This window comes from Lathyrus oleraceus, chromosome 4, assembly GCF_024323335.1.
Source record: "Lathyrus oleraceus cultivar Zhongwan6 chromosome 4, CAAS_Psat_ZW6_1.0, whole genome shotgun sequence".
Classification (NCBI taxonomy): Eukaryota; Viridiplantae; Streptophyta; class Magnoliopsida; order Fabales; family Fabaceae; genus Lathyrus; species Lathyrus oleraceus.
In genome coordinates this window covers 456,944,472-456,966,788 of record NC_066582.1, presented here as the reverse complement: position 1 = coordinate 456,966,788, position 22,317 = coordinate 456,944,472, and the positions used below count along the sequence as shown (strand labels likewise).

Genomic DNA, 22,317 nt, shown 5'->3' with positions numbered 1-22,317 from the left:
AACATTTGTGTGTGCTCGTGTGAAAGTGACTCCAATTGATTCGGCAATAGCATGTCTTGTAAAGTAGGAAATGGTTCAAACATCGACTTTTGGAGGAATAAATGGATTTGCAAAGAATCTTTGGTGTAACAATTTCCTTCTCGTTTTAGCTGTTTGTAGGTTAAAAGGTTCAATATTTCCAATGTTGGTTCTTGGTGTGATGGTAATTGGTGTTGGAATATCCCATCTACTCCGACATTTTTTTCTATTACAACTGCTAGGAAAAAGGAGGAACTTCACTGCATTTTATTCTCGGTGGAACCTTCTCCTGCTGATCCTGATCCATTTGTTTGGTGGCGCAACTCAGATAACTCTAGTGTCAAATATGCTTACGTGCGTCTTCAAGCTTTCACTAGCAACACTCTTCCATGGAACCGAATATACAAATTCCTTTTAGTAAACTTTGGAAGTCAAATGCCCCCTCTAATATTCAAGTATTCACTTGGAGGTTTTTTCTCAACCGACTACAAACGGAAGATGAAGTCGCGAAGCATGGAATTATCTCGGGGTGTCATAACACGATATGTCCATTATGCTTTGGTGAATCCGAATCTCATCTCCATCTTTTCTGCTATGTCCAAACACTATTTTGGTTTAGTACAAAATTATAGTTTGGATCGGTTTTAGAGTACCTTTCTCCTTGTGACAACATTCTCTTCCATGAAATTGAAATGCAACATTAAGAAAGAGCTCCGACTACTTTTTTGATTGACAATAATTAAAGCCATTTGGTTATCGCGTAATGATATTCTTTTTAATGGAAGAAAAAAATGTCAATGATTTAATATTTTTGGCCAAATCTTTATCTTAGGATTATATTTGCTTTAGGTTTAAAGGCATTTGTGTGAGATAAGGTTGTTTGATTTATTCATCCTCACATTAATTGTATCAGTTAATTATGTTTTGGAACTTTTATCGCCATGAATTGTATTTCATTTTTCTCTTTTATTAGGGTTGATGATTCTCATTAATATATCTTTTGCTTATAAAAAACAACATAAATCTTTTCTAATTGTTAAATTTTTTTAACATTAAAATTAATTTATATATAATATTTATATAATATTAAAAATGCTTAAATATAGTTTTAATTTCCCTATTTTAATTTTTAATCCCTCCATTTTAAAAATCAATTTTTTTGATCATCATTTGAGATTTTGATGGTCCCTCTCCAATTTTTCATGAGTAACAATGATAATTGAGACAACAAATTTATTTTGGATGAGTTGATAAGAATGATCAGGATTATTTATTATTTAATATATTTTAATTAATTTATTATTTAATGATGAGTTAGCATTAAATAATTTCTAAATAAATATTTAATTCTAAATTAATATTTAAAGTAATTTAATTAAAATTATCAACTTATTAAGTAAAAAAATCAAATAATAAATAATTATACTTTTTATTATCACGTATGCAAAATTAAGACTATCAAAATCCAAACTAGTTTTTAAAGTGATAAAATTAAAAATTAGCATTTGGAATGGTTGGTTTGCATGATAATAGCTAGAGTATGCATTCGTCGGTGTTAATTTTTGTGCCCTCTATGATTAATTTGCTCTCTAATTATTTGTCATCCTTATCATTTTGCTAAAATTAGCATTTTCTTACCAACAACACCACATCAATTAGGCGTTTAGTTATTATTGCATAAAAAACAACAAAGCTTTCATTGTATCACCAAAATAAACTCTAAAAATACTTTTCTCGTTTTTAAAAAACCACCAAAAAAAACTCTTATATATTAATTTTTTTTCTTTCATAAAAACACTTTTAGTTTTCTATTTTGTTAAAAATTATTTAAATTACTAAATTAATTTTTATATTTAACATTTATTTTTAACTTATATTTTTTATTTTTAAAATTTCACAAAATATTTTTATATTATAATTTATTATATTTTATAGGTAATATATCATTTAAAAATAGTTGTATTATCAATTTTAAATATAAAACCTATTTAAATTTAAAATAAAACTTACTTTTGTTAAATTTAAAACAAATCAATTTTAGCTCTATATCATTTTCGATTTTTCCATTTTCCAATTTCAATCACATTCACACACGCACGCTATCATTGACATAACAATAACCAGGTAGAAAAAAAGGGTTGCGTTTCTGGGTTTTGGAATTTTCATTCAGAAATAGCCCTAAATCAAACCTACCACAATCAACATCATCATCAAGCTCAAAACTTTCACATCTACGATCATTGAATTCGTGATTTCAATCAAAATCGTGTATTTACATTTTTGAAATTTGATGGCAAATCTGTACGTGAAAGCTGTGCCACCTGCGGATCTGAACAGGAACACCGAATGGTTTACGTATCCTGGTGTTTGGACTACCTATATCCTCATCTTGTTCTTCACATGGATCCTTGTTCTCTCTGTGTTTGGGTGTTCGCCGGGAATCGCTTGGACGATTGTTAATCTCGCTCATTTTCTTGTATCGTCCTCTTTTACCCTTTTCTGCGTTTTTATTTTAATTGTTTTTGTTTTGAATTATTAGAATTGGAATTGAATTGAAATTTGTGTTTGATTTGGTTTTCTTTTTGTTGTTTTCCTGATTTACCCCTTGATGATTGATGATTATGACTTATTTGGAAACCTTGTAGTTCAAGGCTTTTTTTTGTGTTTTTTTTATTTGTTTTGGGTTTTTAGTTGCGTAATTGAAATGTGTTGATTGTAGTTTTTCAGATGTTACATTTTTTTAATCATGATTAAGAATACCTAGTTATTTAGAAACAAATAACATAGAGTAATCTTACAAAATCTTATTGGAAGTGAACAATGTTCAATTTACTTCTGTTTTTTCATGTTAAGGCGACTCTAGTTTCCTGTTTGTGTTAATTGCAATTGGTAGTTTATTCTATATATTAACACAGATTGATGATTTAATGGCAAGTTAACAGTATCCATTAGTCTTTTGCCATTGGCATTTGATATTTTCCGCTCTTCAACAGAAATCAATACATTGTTGATGATAATAAAGCTGTGAAAAAGTTAAATGTGAAAAAGTTAAATATTTAAGAGTGTGTTACACAATTAACTTCCCATTCTTGTATCCATCGCGTCGCCCATCCTTTGGGCAGCCCTACCTTTTCTTACTTTTGCACATTCCCTCTGCTATATGTCTAGGCATAGTCTGGTATTTATTCTTCTTAGTGTCTTCCTACACCATTCTTGACCTCTCATAGTGTCTTAGTTTGGGAAGATGTTGGTTCAGTGCTATTGGAATATTTACTTGAAGTGTCCTAATTACTGGCCAAAGCTTTTCTGTATCTTATTCGCGAGCAAGTGGCCATTATGCTTTACGGATGCTTCTTAGGAAGATTATGTGTTTCCATAGCTTTTGAAATCAAATTTTTAAGACGACGAATTTTATGTGTTTGTTTCTGTGATTCCTGAACTACACATGGTTTTTTATTGCTGTAATTTCCACTCTCCCTCTTCCTTGCAAAGTACTAAATTTTCGTACTTGTCTATCCTCTGTTTGACTGTAAGTACACTAGTCCAAGAGCCTATTTTCGTACTTGTAACTCCTTGTGAAGTAGTTTCTTTATTTGACGGAAAACCGAATACTTCATACAATTTTGCAGTGACTTAAAATGAATTGACTCATATTTTGTGTTCATCATCTTTCGGTATTATTACATGTCTTAGTCAAATATAATAATGGAGACCAACTTGGTGATGGTGTTTTAAAAAAAAAGTTGTGTGACTGGATAAAGCTATAAATTAATATATTTTGTTGTCAGTTACTGTTTATGAAAATCTTATAATAATTTGATTTCTCTACATTGCTTGATTAATTATGTTCTGTCCATCAGGTAACATATCACTTTTTTCACTGGAAGAAAGGAACTCCGTTTGCGGATGATCAGGGGATCTACAACAGATTAACATGGTGGGAGCAGGTCGACAATGGACAGCAGCTCACTCGTAACAGGAAGTTTTTGACAGTTGTTCCTTTGGTTCTGTAAGTTCTCCTTTATTTTCATGCCCGTGTTTGTTTTAAGAGGTGTTTGTTCCTTCTGATATCACAGGGTTTTTATTTCGTACAGTCGTGTTATATAAACAATAATCGGTCTGCGCTGATTAATGTAGTGTCTACTATGATGCAGACAAATGTGTGTTGTGTCTTCTTATGTATTCTCATTTATTTTTCTTGATATTATAAAACTAATAGCATTCTACAAACTACTCTTTCTGAACTCAATTATAAGCAAAAGTAATTAATTATACATAGATATAGACAAATGCGTGTCCTTCCATTGAAGGATATTTTGGTAATAATAGAATTACATAAGGTGAAATTAGTTAGGTTTTGCTTATATTTTGTCCACCAAATATGACTTCGTTTTTGTTTATATTTGAGTCTGTATGTAGTAGTACTCTTTATCCTTGTTTAGTTTTCTATAGGAACTTGTTTCATGATAATAAAATTTAAATTAATTATAGTATTTTGGGACTGACAACATTAAATAGAGTGAACTAGTTAGAATTTGCTTATATTTTAGTCAAAAAAGAATAGACAATAAATAAGAAAGCCTCATTAACAAGGGTCAAAGGTAGAAACAAGGTAAATACACGACAAACAAACAGGTTAAAGCAAATCCTTTTGATATTGAAGAGACTGTAGTGAAACCGTAGCAGATTTGTTATCTACACAATCTTCTCCCCATTGTTCCCCCAAACTGAAAAATTAAGACATCTTGACTTTTTATTGTCAAATTTGGTTGATAGTTATTAGTTACACATTTAATGCACCAAAGAGAGGAATGGAGATAAAAATGCAAATAGGTGTTTTGGAACCAGTGTTGTCTATGGTGGATTACGGAAAATAGTGGCGAGCTAAAAATCTGCCATAAAAAAATGGTGGATGGCGGAATGGAAAATTGCGGAAGCACGGACAAACAAAAACAAACAAAAAACATTATTATATACTCACAAAAATGAATAATACCAAAAAAACCAATAAACATAATTCATAAAACTTAGAAAACAGAATTATATATGGAGGAAACTAGAATTCATATATCAAATTCTTCTAAATAGATATTATAAGGTAAATAAAATATAGTGGCTATGGCCGCGCCATGGCGGATTGCGGTTGTCGAAATTGAACATAGCGCCATAGAAAATTTGTGGCATTGCTAATTTGCATTGCGGCGCTCGGTCGACCGCCATGAGTTTAACGTTCTGGTGGTATGACAGAAATTGCGTTTTTTTTTAAATCTAAAAATTCTTGTCTGGATATTTTTTTACTCTACCACTAAACAGACCCAAAAGAATTATAAATAACCCTCATTTAAAATTGATAACTATTCTAATTAAATATTTATATGACCAAAACACTCTACAACCTTTTCATTCTCCATGCTGCAATCTTTCCATTCCCACCTGCTTTTCTTCTTCCTCTGAGCCTCTTCTCACGCAACTATCAGGTGCTTTTCTTCAGATTTTTTCTCTTATATTTCTTGTTTGTTGTTTCTTTTCTTTTATTTCTCCATCTTTGTTTTTTTAGGGCTATCCTTTTCTCTCTTTTTTAGGTGCTATGTTTTTATTTTATTTTTTACGCTGTAGTTTAGACAATGTCTGGAAATCAGGAAACCTCCCTAACCTTCTGGCGTTGTCAGTTTAAAGAGAACTGATCCTGGATGGAAATAGTTAACGGAGATTCAAACTCTACTTGCTGTATTTTTTGTACATAATAGATTAATGGGGAATAACAATAGCCAAAGACCTTCTAATGAGAAAGAAGGGCAATGTTCAAGTTCCATCCAGGATCAGTTTTCTCTGAACCGCCAACGCCAGAGGTTAGGGAGGTTTCTTGATTTTTAGACATTATTTAAACTCCAGATATAAAATAAAATAAATAACAATAGCCAAAGACCTTCTAATGAGAAAGAAGGGCAATGCTCAAGTTCCATACAGGGTCAGTTTTCTCTGAACCGCCAACGCCAGTGGTTAGGGAGGTTTCTTGATTTTCAGACATTATCTAAACTTCAGATATAAAATAAAATAAAAACAGAGCACTTAAAAAAGAGAGAAAAAGATAGCCTTAAAAAAAACAAAGCTGAAGAAAAAAAGGATACTCAATTAGAACACAGGAGAAACATCAGAGTAGAATAGAAAGCGAGTAGTGGGGAGGAATAAAAAAGAAAAGAAGCAAAACAAATAAAGAAATAGAAGAGAAAAAAAATCTGAAGAAGAGGACCAAACAGTTGCGGGAGAAGAGAAGAGTAACTAACTAGGGTTGATATTAAATGAGGTTCATTAGTATTTAGCCACAATTATAATTATTTTGGGTATTTTACTAGTTGGGTAAAAAAATACATAGACAAGAATTTTCAGATTAAAACCCCCCCGCAATTTCCGCCATAAGCGATATACTCGTGGTTGCCGCTATGGCGCCATAAGCGTTATACCAAGGCACCATGATGGCCGCAATTTGACAACACTGTTTGGAACAGAAAGTTATATCTGATATAAGGTCCACTTTCAAAGTTTAATAGGGCATACATTGAATAGTTCTTACGGACAGTTATCATAAACAAATATTGAATGTGTTTGTAATCTTATTAGCAAACAAATTAGTGCAAAAACAGGGAAAAAGTCAGAGTTATCAATCCTGGGGAATTAGAAATGAATTAAAACCAGCTTGCATTTTGCATGCCAAAGGGACTTTCCGTAGTGCTAGCAAATCTATGATTGGGTCTGCTCTAGGTTATGAACACATTTTTGGAATCTTCCTCACATGGCTGGCTTGCCTGACTATCTTGTCTTGTTTTGTACCGATTAGTATTGCTGAAACTTCCATTATGCATCACTTTATGTCTCGATCTAGATAGTTTACTGGGCATATCCCAGAGCTAGTCCCCTAACCTGTTGCATCTTTTTTTTTCCTTCTGGTGACACTGTCCTAATCTTGTTTTTGTATCTTGAAGAGTCTTGTTAAGGGACCTATTTGATGGCAAAAGAAGAGTCATACCAAATGACTTTTATTTGATGGCTAGAGTTGTCACCTATTTAGAATAATGGAATAATCCCATTTTTGATTAGTCAGTTATATAATCAATTTTTTTCTCCTACTAGTGCATAAAAGTCAATAGTTATTCACTTTTTGCTTCTTCTCATTGACAGGTACTTGATAGCCTCACACACAACTGACTATGAACATCCAATGCTGCTCTTCAACACATTTGCCGTGATCGTTCTAGTTGTCGCAAAGTTCCCTAACATGCACAAGGTCAGGATATTCGGAATCAACGCTGATAAGTAATAAGTGTTTCTCTGTATCCATGAAACTATGCTTGCTATAGTAGCTCATGAGCCTTCTCTTGTTCTGGAAAAAAAGCTGCACCTTTGTATAGAAAAGGCAGAACTGTGGAAGGATTACTCATAATCATGTTTTGTTGCCAACTGTTTATTTTTTATTTGTAAGCTTCTTCTTCTAAGGTATTATATTCAACAAACAAATAAAATATGTTGAGTTTATTGTTTATGTACAGTAGAGAAATACGTGTACCAGATATTATAACGGTGCTTTAAAATTAGTACTAAGTACCTTTCTTTTATTAAAGAAAAACTCGGATACAAGAATCATCCTATGCATTAGTATCAAATTTCATTGTTTCAATCATAACAACTTAAATGATTTTAAGTTAAGAACTTTTTGATTTTTCATTTGTTATGTATAGATAAGTTTTGCGCATAAATTTCATTGTTATTTTCATTTGTTAATAACTCTCAAATGCTTGAGAGAAAGACCTAAAGACAACGTGACTTTGGTGCTGTAAAGTTGCTGAAACTCATCCCCTTGAGTTGATATTTAGTGATTCACCTATGAGAACCTTCTCTCTATAGATGTAAAAAAGTTCTATATTTTTGGGTCATTTAGAGCATTAGAACTTTTGGGTTCAACCGTGCTATTCATTTTTAGATTCTTTGTGAGATGCATTAAACTACAACATCTTGAATCAATTCATTCAATTTTAACTATAATAGTATAATTCTAAAGAATTCATATTGAATCAGAGAACTTTACCTCGTATATTAGTATTTTATTTTAATTTAAGGGACCAATAACTTAAATTTTATTATTATTTTTACATTGTTTGTTAATGTTGCCGGGTAAAGGGAAGGCCACTCTGGCCAACTTCATTGGCCCATGAAATGAAAAAAATTGTTTGTCAGCGGGAGAGCATGGGAAAAAACTCTTATTCTTAGGGTATTACTTTATACATTCCATAGAGTGTGAGTGACCAAATTGGAAATTCAAATTTGTCCATCTATATTTTAGAAATGCATCTTCCGACGCACCTAAAATATACACAATATTTCATAAGTGAGTCATTCATCCCATATTTGTTAAAAACTGGTGTGGAGAAGCATATATAGAATCATCCCGAAAAAATTACGGAGTTGCATCTCCTGATTAGCCCCTGAAAATACTTTGTGCTTCACAAGTGAATCATCCATCTAAATTTGTCAAAATATAGACTGAAGATACATTTTCGTAAATTTTTAGGGGTGATTCTGCAGATGTATCTCTAAAATAATTGTTGAAAGCATTTGAGAGTTATTAACATTGAACAACAAGTGTTCCACATTGATATTTTTAGGTCATTTACACTAAGAATATATAAACACCATTGCTAATGATACTGATGTAATTCAAACATGTCATATAAAAATTTAAATTCAATCATTAATCAATTAATCGAAAATGTTATCACGATACATAAACTATTCAGAAAATATAATTGTTACTAAAATATAAACAAAAATAAACTATTGTGTGTTTCTAAACTCCCTGTTTCTCCTCAGCTGCCGCCTATACTCCAAGACATTTCGTACCTTGAGTAAGATGGTCTGTAAGGCGACCATACTAGGAATGCTTTCCATAATTTTTCCTCTCTCTATGGTATTTTTCGTAATCATCTCAATACACTGACAGATCGACAACAAGTCCGCTGTGCGGTTGTTCCTAGCCTGCCCCCCTTTCAATATCTCCCGATGAGCATGTGTAGGTGGTGCTCCTACGACATCCGATATCATGTAAGGATGTGACACTCGATAGAATTAATTGATGTAGTCCTGTGCATAAGCCCATGGTTCACCCGCTGGCACACTACGTGCCTTATCTAGTACCAGATGACGAGTGACTGAAGTATACTAAAAATAATTGCAATGCAGTTGAAGTAGTGTTGAAGTTTAAAAAATGACACACTTGAATTTCGCTACGAGCTCTTACAAAAGGGTTTGTGAAAATGTAACAAATGAAAAAGGAATGGGAAGGTTGTGGCGCGAGGTATGAGAATTAAAACCTGTCTAGAGATGCATCTTCATAAAACTCATTGAGCATAAAATTTAGTATTTTGAATTAAGGTGATTACAGAGATGCATCTCCGAAAATTTTTTCGGACGAAATATGGTGGCTCACTCCCTCAAGCTTTGGAGGTGTGTAATTTAGGTGTGTCGAGAGATAAATTTCTGAAACCTAGAGACTTTTGAGACTTTTCACCGTGGTGAACTAGCAACCCAATACCCTTACTTTTATAGGATGACTATGTTGTTGGGCCACTAATATTTTTTTAGGGGTTTAATTAGTGGGTCTTAAAGTCTTATTTTAAAAAATTGATTATAATAGAAAATTTTAATTAAAAAAAACATAATCTAGAAATATTGACAAAAATTATTGTTTTAAAAATATTCTTTTTCAATTTTTATTTATTTTAATTTTTCTGAATAAATAAATTTTTAAAAAACTTGATTTTTCTAGAAAAAATTATTTTAATTTTTTTCTTGAAAAAAAGGTTTATTTTTCTAAAATTGAAAAAACTATTAAAAAATATTTTTACAGAAAATAAAAAAACAAAATTTTCTATAAAATTTAAAATGATTTTTATAGATTTCTTTGAAAACAAAAATATATTATTAATAAAATTAAAATTCTTCTAAGAAAATTGAGTGAAAAAAGTTAAGAACTTGAGACCCTACTTTAATTTAGAGGGTATACTTTTTTGGACTAATTTTTTATAAAATTTTAGTCCGGATAGTTTAGACCATACTTTAAAAATACTTTTTTTTTGGACTTGAGACCATACAAGAAGCAAGTAACTTGGACACATTGGAGTTGGAAGATTTGGTTGGCTCTTTGGAGGCTCATGAACTACAGATAGTCGAGAGAAGAGGTATTTAAGAATCAATACAGGCAAAACATGCTCAAGTGTTGAAGAAGCATGGTGGTTCCAACAAGATTAATAACAAATTTGAAAAAAACAATGGCAACAAGGGGTTTTGACCTAACTCTCAAAAGAACAAGAATAATGAGAAATTGTCGGAATCCTCCAAAAGAGGATGAGGTGCTTCAAATCATAAGGAAAATGTCGATAAGAAGAGTACACATTATTACAACTGTGAGAAGTGGGGACACTTGGTCAAGATTTTCTGATACAAAAAAGAAAAAGTAGCGGGAAAGGATAAAGAAAGTGAAGAAGCTAATCTTGCTCATAAGGAGTCAGGTGATTTTGAAACTATGATGCTCATGGCTGCAATTTTAGATGATCACATGGACTCAAAAACTTAGTTCTTAGACATAGATTATTCAAACCATATGGCATGTTATAAGGCTTGGCTGACTAACTTTGATGACTCGAGGAAAAGCAAGGTCATGCTGACTGATAGTACTTCCTTGGAAACAGAAGGAGCAGGTAACATGATCATTAGAAGAATTAATGGTAAGCTTACCATAATTGAAGATATGTTATACGTGTCTGACATGAAGTGAAATCTCTTCAGTGTTGGACAATTGGTAGAAAAAAGGTTCTCAGTAATCATGAAGAATGAGGCCTTTGAACTGTTTGATGTTAACAACAAATTGGTCTTAAAATCTCCTCTTTCCATGAACAAGACTTTTAAGACTATGACCAATTCCTCAGAAGTTTGGTAGAACACAAGCAAAGTTTGTTGTGGCATATGACGTTTGGTCATTTAAACTGTATATCCCTTAATAAACTTGTTACACAAGAGATAGTGACTAGTATACCAAGTTTTGATATGCTTGAAAACTATGTGAAGGTTGCTTGGTAGGAAAGCAATCTAGAAAGACTTTCAAAACTCACATGCCAATGAGGTCATCCTGCCTATTGGAAGTGGTTCACTCATATGTATGTAGTCCTTTTGAGGAACACACCATTAGTGGAAACATATACTTTGTCTCCTTTATTGATGAATATAGTAGAAAGCTCTGACTTTACATGATCAAACATAAGGATGAGTATTTGAAATCTTTAAGAGATTCAAAATCCTGGTTGAAAATCCAAGTGAGAAGAATATTAAGATACTTAGAATCGATGAAGGAGTATAATACACATCCAAGAAATTTGAGGAGTTTTGTGCAAAGAATAACATTGATCATGAAGTTACAGCTCCGTATAACATAATGGTATAACTAAAAGAAGTAACAAAAGCATATTTGATATGGATAGGTGTATGTCGAAGAAAAAGAGCTTGCTTAGTTCTCTACGGGGTGAAACAGTCACAACTGTTGCGTTTGTGTTAAACATGTGCCCAATTATAAGACTGAAAAATAAAGTTCAGAGGAAGTGTGGGTGGTAAGAAACCATTTATGAACCACCTGAAGGTGTTTGGCTCCATTTTCTACAACATGTTCCTAATCCAAAGAGGAAGAAGTTAGATGACAGGAGTGAGCCTATGCTATTGGTTGGATATCACAAAATTGGAGCTTATAGGTTGTTTAATCTAATCAATGGTAGAATCATGATGAGTAAATGAATTATGGTTGATGAGAACTCAACCTGGAATTGGGAATCAAACAGCACAACCAACAAGCCATTGCTGAGTTTTGGCTTGGATGAGACAAGTGATGAGTCAGATGAAGCTTCACTTGATGAAGTAGGTGACCATGGTCATGATGATGAAAATGATGATGATAATCATAATAATATGGAGATCATAACACAAAGGTCTCAAAGAACTAGAGTTGTTCCAGCAAGACTTCAGGACTGTGAAGTTATTGGTGATAATGAAGTTACAACATATGCTGATACCATAAATCATAAGGAACCATTAAAGAAAAAAGAATGGAAAGCTGCAATGATTGAAGAGTTAAATGACATTGAAAGGAACAATACTTGGGAACTAGTCAAATTATCAGCCAACACCAAGGACATTGAGGTTAAGTGGGCATATAAACTGAAACACAACCCTGGTGGTTCAGTTGTTAGGCATAAGGCCAGGTTGGTAGTAAGAGTTTTCCTACAAATATAAGGTCCTGACTACTCTTAAGTGTATGCTCTAGTGGCCATACTAGAGACTGTCAGATTAGTACTTGCTTTGGCATGCGAGAAATGTTGGTCAACATTTCATCTTGATGTGAAATCAAGTTTCCTAAATGGACCTTTAGATGAAACAATCCATGTCACTCAACCACTTGATTTTTATGATACAAGGAGAGGAAAGGAAAGTATATAGGCTGCACAAATCCTTCTATGGCCTTAAATAGGCACCTAGGGCATGAAACACAAAAATTGACTCTTATATAGTGGAATTGGGATTCACCAAGTGCAAGCCTGAATATGGTGTTTATGTGCAGGCTATGGCACAAGACATAACACTCGTATGCTTATATGATGATGACTTGCTAGTAATTGGTAATAACATTAACAATTTAGTGAACTTCAAGAAGTTGATAATGAAAGAATTTGAAATGCCATTCTTGGGAAACCTGTCCTATTTCTTATGCATGGAATTTCAAAGGTCTGATAAAGGCATGGTGCTACATCAAAGGAAATATGTCAATGAGATTATAAAAAGGTTAAGAATGCTTGATTCAATCCTTACAACCTCTCCAATTGAAGCAAACTTAAAGCTTAAGAAGAATAGAGACGAGGAAAAGTTAACGTAACTTTGTTTAAACAAATAGTAGGCTCATTGTGGTATGTGTGTACCAGTAAGCATGCTATAGGTTTCTTAGTTAGTATAGTGAGTAGATAAATGGATGATCATATAGTGTCACATATGAAGGCTAGAAGGAGATTTCTGAGATACCTAAAAGGAACACTGAACTGTGAAATTCCTTTTCCACAAAAGTCAATTGGAAAAGATGCAAAGATCACTTGATACTCAAATGTTGATTGGTGTGGAGATAAGTATGATAGGAGAAGCACAAATAGATACTTCTTTCAAGTATTTGGTGCTCTAATTTCAATGTGTCCTAGGAAACAACCTGTCATGGACCTGTCCTCATGTGAAGTAGAGCATATTTCAGGATTCTATTAGCTTGTAGGTCATCTGGATCGAATAAGTTCATGCAGAATTGCAGGTCAAAGTTAAGAAGCCACTAGTTCAACAAATTGACAACAGATCAACATTCAATCTTGCAAGAAATTCAATTTTACATGAAAGAAGTAAGCACATCAAAACTAGGTTTCGTTTCTTGATGGGTAAGGTAAATCAATGTCAACTTGAAGTGAGACACTGCTCAAGTGAATCATAGGTTGCTGATGTTCTCACAAAGGGACTGAAAATTGACAAAATTGTGGCCCTTAGGAAGAAGCTAGGAATTGTTCAACTTGATAGTTAACTAGGTTGAAGTTTATTGTTTAGCTTAGATTGAATTATAAGGGGGTATGCGGTGATATAATCCAATAGTTTATAAGAGAAGTTAGTTAGTTAACCTTGTTAATAATGGGTTACTTGCTATGCAAGTTATTATAATGTAGTATTTAATCACTTGTTACTTATATCATAAGTAATGCTCATTAATATTTCACCAAGTCTCTCAATCTCATAAATCACTTTTCTTTTCTAAGATTAAAGTGTAGTTGTTATTATTAGAAGTAATTCATATTTATTAGTTGTACTATTTTCTTAGCCCCTAAGTTTGTTAGAGGGTATTTTAGTATTTTATCCTATTCTAGTAACCCTAGTTTTAGCTTATAAATAGGGTGGCAATCATTGTAACTTTTATCATGTTTTGTAGCCGTCATTCTCTTAATAGAATATTTTCGTTCATCATTTATTCTACCTTTGCACCAACAATTGGTATCTAGAGCTCCGGTTCGGATTCATTGGGAAACACGGGAAACACGAGTGAACGTGAGGTCTTGTGTGTTTGATTTTGATTCTTAGATTCGTGTTGAATCTTGAACAAAATCTGATCAGAATTTTACTTCTGTGGGTTGGGAAACACTGTGAGAAATCTGAGTGTATTGTGCAAGGTAGAAAGATGAACGGAAACGGCAACATGAACACCAAACTTCCAGTATTTGACGGTAAAAACTGGAATCGTTGGATGATCCAAATGCGTGTACTGTTCGGTGCTCAAGATGTTCTAGATCTTGTCACTGATGGTTATGTTCCGGTAGCAGCAGATGCGACGGATGAACAGAAAAACACGCAGAAGGAAGTAAGGAAGAAGGATCAGAAAGCATTATTCTTCATTCATCAATGTGTTGATGTAAATGTGTTTGAGAAGATTGCAGATTCAACGACAACAAAGGCTGCGTGGGACACACTGGTTAGATGTTATGGTGGTGACGCATCAGTGAAGAAGGTGAAGCTTCAGTCCTTGAGAAAGCAATATGAGAATCTCAACATGAAGAATAATGAGAAAGTTTCTGAATACATCTCCAGAGTGATTCTGATCACTAATGAGATGAAAGCGTGTGGAGAAACTCTTTCTGAAGAAACAATCATGGAGAAGGTATTGAGATCCCTTACCTCTCAATTTAATTACATTATGGTAGCAATAGAACATTCCAAAGATCTGAGCACCATGAGAATTGAAGAGCTGCAGAGCAGTATAGAAGCGCAAGAGTTGCGTTTGACTGAGAGAACTTCTGAAAGGGAAGTAGAGCAGCAGGCTCTGAAAGCAACTTCTGATAGGAGGTATCAGAAGCAGTCAGAAGCCAGGAGAAGATCTGATGGTGGTCAGAAGTCAGAAAGCTCAACTTCTGATAGACAAAAGAATGCTCAGAAGGGAAAAGAGAAGTATGACAAGAAGAAGATCCAATGTTATTGTTGTAAGAAGTTTGGTCACTTTGCTAGAGACTGTTGGTCAAACAAGGAGAGAAAATCAGAAGAAGCAAATATAGCCAGAAGTTCTGATGAAGAATCTGTGCTATTGATGGCCTCTGAATCTGATGATATGGATCTGATAGACTGGTGGTATATGGACACTGGCTGTTCAAATCATCTTACTGGAAACAAGAAATGGCTGGTTGACTTTGACTCTGAAAAGAGGACAAAGATCAGATGTGCTGATGACAAATATCTTAATGCAGAAGGTATGGGAAATGTCAGAGTGATTCTGAACAATGGGAAAACAGCATTGATTCAGAACGTGTGGCATGTACCTGGCATTAAAAGCAATCTGATGAGTGTGGTACAATTAATTGAGAAAGGTTTTTCAGTTACCATGTGTAACACCTCAAAATTTGCCCTCTTCTCTTGGGACTAGCTTAGCATATTGCATTTAATTTTGTAGGACATTAGTCATTGCATGTTGCATACCATGAACAATAAGCAAGTCATCCTCCTAAGTCTTGTTCAGAAGATAAAGAGGTTGAAAGATTCAAGCTTGAGGGTCTCATTGAATTGATCACTAGCCATCTGAGGGTTTGTGCTTCAATTAGGGTTTATTGGTTCCTCAAGGAGGTTGATCTTTATCTTGGTTGAAATGGTACATCACCATCATCATGGTCTTATCATCACTAAGAGGTTCATGGTGCCTGATCAGATTCCTTGGGATTAGGGTTTTGACCTCTAGTTAACCCTAATCAGTTGCATTATGCCAATCAGGGTTTTTCAAGGAAATAAGGTCTTCAATGAGATGGGGATCATTACATGGTTTTATTGAGCTTGTGTAAGCTAGGGTTTCATGTTGGAGCCATATTATCAAGAGATTGAGGTTCAAGTTCATCTGTGCATGACCAAGTCATCTATCAACTGAAAAAGTCAACCAAAAGTCAACTGTTGGATTTGGAGGTGGGAAGTGGTTAGAAATACTTCATTCATGTTCAAACAAGTCTCATTTGACATTTCAAACATCAACATTGAAGAAAATAAAGTCAGGACAAAACTTTCCAAAAATAGAAAGTGACTTGTAATTCAAAATTGCCAAAAATGGAAAGGTTTTCTCCTCAAGATTACATCATCAAAAATGCTTCAAATGAAATTTTGTTGAACATGAAAGTTGTAGATCTTGCTCTCACCTTTCCAAAATGTCCAAGAACATGAATTTCCCATGTGTGTTTGGCAAGTTATGGTTCAATCTTGGTCAAGGAAATTTGAACTTCAAGCATGCATAACTTTTTAACCATAAGGCCAATTGGGATGGTTCTTTTTGCAACATTCTTGTTTTGACATGTACTATCCAATTCATGCATCACATATCATGCATTTCCATTACAAAAATATTTGACTTTCCATTTGAATTTTGGAGGGAAAAGTCAAATTAAAAAATATTGCATTGTCCATACATTTTTCCACTTGCATTTGGCTCCAAAACAACATTTCATGTGGATTTCAAGTGAATTTCGTGTACTGTAGCAATCCATGCATGCACATGAGGTGAATTGCAAATTGGCCAAAACACTTGATTTCACTTAATCCTTTGCATTTGCTTAATCATGATTAGCAAGAATCATTAACAGACCATATAAAAGCATAATCATAACTGCTTTTTGATTAACACATCAAAATCTCAGATCTAGATCCATTTTGTATTTTCTTCACAAACTTTTTCTCTCACTTTTTCTGCAAAATTCTCCAAATCCATTGCCTTGTTCTTGGTTGAATCATCATTCATAAGCATAGTTGAACAAGATTGAGGCAAGATCCATCCATTTTCGAGCAGCTTTTGGAACTGTTGAAGCATGTGTTCATCAATGGCAATTGAAGATTCCAGCTAGATTGTGCATGTTCAACACTCAAATCTTCATCCATTCATTCATTCAAGAGCTGAAGATCATCTGTTTCTACCTTGCAAGGCCTGAAATCTACAAATCCACTTCTGTTGCATCTTGAAGGTCAGTTTTCGATACTCATAATTCATAAAATTGATGTATGATTCTGGTAGATCTTTGAACATAGGTCACACTGAGCTTTAGATCTTGGAATTTCGTTGAGAAATGACTTAGTTATGATAGATCTAAGTTTTATGTGTGGAACTTCCATGGCTCGAATCTTTTGATGTGGTATGAATTAGAGCAATCCAAGCCTGGCATGATGTTGTATGATGAAGAACGAATCTAATGATGTAGCTCTTGTCAATTTCTGTGCAAATTTGTTCTTGAACCTATGAACACGTTGATGAACATGAAGAACCCTAGGATTTTTATTTCCAGACCTTGTTTGATCCCCCCGCGCCTGGCTTGCATGTTGTTTTGTGTTAATTGCCATGCATTGGTTGCATTAGATCCAGCGTGTCCATTTGATTGGTTCAACGCGCTTCACACTGCCACGTAAGTTAAATGAAACGCAGAGTTTCATTTGTAAGGCGCGCTAGTTCAAAATTCAACACGGTTCGAATCCGGCCGTGTGCATTTTCAATATTTGCTTTGCATTTTTATTCCATTTCTTATCCATGTTCATGCTATGCCTTTCCACATGTTTTTTATTTTTCCAATCACTTTCAAAATTCATATCTCCATGAATAATTGTCCAAATGAGCTGTGGTGTTTTGCATGATGTTCCTCATGATCTCTAGAATTTTTTGGATATTTTTCCAGAAATTGTGCGTGGATGGATTTTAAACTTGCGTAGGGTTTGTTCATATGTGTGTTTTCTTGACCTACCTTGCCAAAAGCTTCATGAAATGATGAGTTTTAATCCAATGATTTTGAAACTTTGCATGCTTAAACTAGACATCCTTAGGGACCTTTTGGTGTTGATTTTGGATTTTTCTCATTTCTGGTTGTTGAGATATGATCTGGTTAATGAAGGTGTGACAATGTGTGTCACACCATTTCTTGCTCAATTTGATGATTTTCTTTGCCATGCCAAATAAATGCCAATTGATGTGAATTTTTGCATGATGCTTTTTATGGATGTTAGGATTGCTCATGAGTTTTTGTGTAATTTTTGATTTCATTTCTGATTTGTTTGGTATTTTTCTTTGCTGGTTGATCATTTGTGCACTTTTGGATAATCATGAACTTAGATGATTTGTGAAATGCTTGATGTTTATCATATGAACTTGAAATTTGGTACATGGATTCTAGACACTTTGAAGTTTATTGTGGATTTGGTTTGGGACATTTATCATTTGTCAATTCTGTTTTAGGCTTGTGTGAAGTTGATGCATCTAATTGTGCCCTATTTGAGCTTGTTTTGCTTACCTTGACTTTATGAATTTAAATGCCATGCTTATACTTGTCCAAATGCCTTGAATTTTGGTGGGATGATCATGTGATGTGTTCTGTTTATCCATGATTTTTCTTGAGATTTATTGAGCGATTTTGGAATTAATGTGGATTTGTTCATTCTGTTGCTTCATTGAGCTTTCAATTTGCATGCTTTGCCTTATTTGACTTGTGAAATGATTTTGGTTGATGCTATGGACATGAGACCTTTTGGATGATGTTCTTATTTGATTGAGCTTGATTCTTGTCAATCTTCATGTTCTGTTATGAATTATTTCTCCCTCTTTGACCCTAGGCCTTGTCCTAGTGGTTGGTGCTTATGTTTGAGCTTTGTTTTCAGGATAAGAAGCATATGGCCTTGAGGAGATTGATTCACATTTGCTTAAAGTTGGTTGATTGTTGAATGTTGACTAACCTTGACTTGTTTTGTAGGTTGCTTTTAGCTCATTTGAGTTGAGCTTGTGCCTTGCACCTTGTTGCTTTGTGTGTTTGACTATGTACAGTTAACTGTTGACTATTGGATTGTCTGTTTGACTTTTTGAGTTGTATACTGACTGAGTTAGATTGTTTTCAGGTACATTAGTTGCTTAAGTTCAATTTGAACTTGCTTGTGCTTGGTTGCTTAACCAAATTAGGTATAACCTCTCTTCTCCATGTAGTCTGGAAGACCTGGCCTGTTATGTGGCCAGGCACCTGTCTGAAGCCCTCCTTAAGAGGCAATGTCTTTGTGTGTTTATTTTTGTGCTAAGCAGGGAAAGTCCTTTGATAAGGCAATTGGCAGACACAAGAGATGTGTAGTCCATCTCCTGCTATTCAGTGTGTCATCCCTTGGCTCACATTATATGTTGATGCCTTGTGGATCTTAACCCAAGATCTATAGAGTCCAATCTTTGTGGAGAAGAGTTCCTACTTTCTAAACTCCTACACCTTCTATTATTCAAAGCTCTCCCAGGCCAGGGATAAGAGCTGTGAGGCACACCCCTCACTTCCTATTTCATCTGCTTCACCCTAACTCTCAATGTTAGGGTTAAGAGCTAACTTCACCCTGATACAATGGCTTGTTTGTCGAGGTTGACATGACCCCTTGACTAAAGCCTAACCCTGTGTGAGCCCACTTTGTTTGTATATAGTGTGTGCTATTTGTGTGTATGCTTGCTCTTGTGCTTTGCTTGTGCTGTTTAGGTTTAGCTTGCTCCCTGTGCAAGTTAGATAGAAACTTCAACCTAGGACCATGGTGAATTTGCATGATAACTATTAGGCTCGAGTTAGTCTCCCTTCTAGTTTGTCATTTCCCAGTCTCTGGTTAGGTTAGAAGTTCTCCATGTTAAGGGGAACTACGTCGCCCTGATCCGCATACCAGATGAGGTACGTAGGCAGGAGACCGTGCGAGGTCTCTCCGGGCACCCTTTTTCTTTTCTTTGTGTGTGTTTGCTTGACAGTTATTAGGCTCGAGTTCCCGACTCCCTATTAACTTGTTTGTTGGTGTTTGTTTGTGTGGAGTTCGACGTAAGTCCAGCGATTGGCAGTCGGTTTCCTTTGTTGGTGTCTGTTTGTGTGGAGTCCGACACAAGTCCAGCGATTGGCAGTTGGTTTCCAGTGTGGGTTTGTTTGATTCGGAGTCTGATGTAAGCCCAGCGATTGGCATTCGGTTTCCATGTTTACCGGTTTGTGTGGAGTCTGACGTAAGCCCAGCGATTGGCAGTCGGTTTCTTGTGTGTGTGCGTTTTGTTTCGGCGTGCGTGAGCCGAACTACGGAAGCTCTGATTCTCATTCCAGATGAGATACGTAGGCATAGGATGCGATATCCTAGCGAGCCCTTTCCCCTCTTATTCCACCTGTGTTTTATTCTAGTGTGTGTCCATTCTTTTGAGCAGCGTTTAGCAACCTTTCTTCTATCCTTTTGAGCGTGGATCCCGTCGAGTACGACGGATGCGTAGGGGTGCTAATACCTTCCCTTCGCATAACCGACTCCCGATCCCATCTCTCTCTGGTCGTGAGACCATGTCTTTTCCAGGTTTACTTCGAGCGTTTCCTTTCCCTCTTTTGGGATAAATAACGCACGGTGGCGACTCTGTTTGTTTTTTGTTTTAGCCCTCCGGTTGTTTTTCGCGGATGCGACACCGTGAAGGACAATCTTCTGAAGCTGTATGACTGCAATCGGAAGTTGATTATGGAGTCAGAACAGGGAAGGAATAGAACATTCAAGGTGAATGTCAGAACTGCAGACTCAGAATGTCTTAGTGCAACAAGTGCTGAGAAGGAGAGTGAGTTGTGGCACAGAAGATTTGGTCATTTGAATTTCAGAAGCTTAAAACATCTGAATTCAAAGAAGTTTGTACATGGAATTCCTGCAATTAAGAAGCCTGAAAAGTCATGCAAAGTTTGCATGGAAGGAAAACAACCACGATTGCCATTTGCGTCAGAAAGTGCTCCAAGAGCAAAAAATGCCTTGGGAGTTGTACATTCTGATGTGTGTGGTCCATTTCCAGTAGCATCGATTGGAGGGAATAAATACTTTGTGTTATTTGTTGATGAATTCACAAGAATGACATGGGTATCCCTTATTAAGTTTAAACACGAGGTGTTTGATGAATTCAAGAAGTTCAGAATGAAGGCTGAGAATCAGAGTGGTCAGAAGTTGAAGATCCTTAGAACTGACGGTGGAGGTGAGTATAACTCCAAAGAGTTCCAGAAGTTCTGTGAGGAGAATGGAATTGAGCATGAGGTTACTGCTCCTTATACCCCTCAACACAATGGTCTTGCTGAAAGAAGAAACCGCATTTTGCTTGATATGGTGAGAAGCATGCTAAAGGAGAAGAAACTTCCTCAGAAGCTCTGGGGAGAAGCTGTTGCCACTGCAACGTATGTACTCAACCGATGTCCTACGAAGAAGTTGAAGGAAATAGTTCCAATACAGAAGTGGACTGGAGATAAGCAAAGTGTTAGTCATCTGAAGGTGTTTGGTTCTGTTTGCTATAAACATGTTCCAGAAGCCAGAAGACAGAAGCTGGATGATAGAAGCAAAGTGATGATTCTGATAGGGTACCACAGTACAGGTGCATACAAGCTCTATTGTCCAGAAACCAACAAAATTGAATTCAGCAGAGATGTGAATGTGAAGGAATCAGAATTTTGGAATTGGGATAAGTCTTAATCTGATTCTGATGTTAGAACTTCTGAAGAAAGGTCAGAGTTAAGAATTTCTGAAGTTGGAATAAACTCTGACGTTGATTCTGATTCTGATAGTGATTCTGACTCTGGAGAAGACTCAGAAGATGAAGGTGACTCTGATGACCCAGACTCTGATGGTAATCCAGATTCTGGTGGAAATTCAGACTCTGGAAATATGCCAGCCCCTGAAGATGGTCAAAGCTCTGGAGGAAGTCAACCATCTGAAGCTAGAAACTCTGAAGCTCAAGACTCTGAACAAGTTCAGAGACCATAAAGAATCAGAAACATTCCCAGAAGATATGCAGAATTTGACATGCTACAAGACACTGAAGTAGACTCTAAAGGAGAAGTTATTCAGTGTGCCATGTTAGTAGACTCTGAACCCATAAGTACAGAAGAAGCTCTTAAGCAGAAGCTCTGGCTGAAGGCCATGAAATAAGAACTTGATGCTATAGAGAGAAACAAGACTTGGAAGTTGACAGAACTTCCAAAAGACAAGAAAGCCATCAGCGTCAGATGGGTTTTCAAGCAGAAGTTAAAGCCAGATGGTTCAATTGGCAAACATAAAGCAAGGTTGGTAGCCAGAGGATTTCTACAGAAACCTGAGCTGGATTACTCTGAAGTGTTTGCACCTGTAGCAAGACATGAAACAATCAGAATGGTGATTGCAATAGCTGCTAACAGGAATTGGCCTCTGATGCAT

The 22,317-nt window shown here is 35.2% G+C and overlaps 1 protein-coding gene across 1 annotated transcript; it reads left to right on the top strand.

Moving 5' to 3' along the window:
• Positions 1-2,031: 2,031 nt before the first annotated feature.
• LOC127076101 (uncharacterized) lies at positions 2,032-7,656 on the top strand. Its single transcript, XM_051017664.1, has 3 exons — positions 2,032-2,494; positions 3,879-4,027; positions 7,195-7,656. Exons 1-3 carry the CDS (start codon positions 2,309-2,311, stop codon positions 7,331-7,333), a joined length of 474 nt encoding a protein of 157 aa, XP_050873621.1. The 5' UTR covers positions 2,032-2,308; the 3' UTR covers positions 7,334-7,656.
• The last annotated feature ends 14,661 nt before the right edge of the window (positions 7,657-22,317 follow it).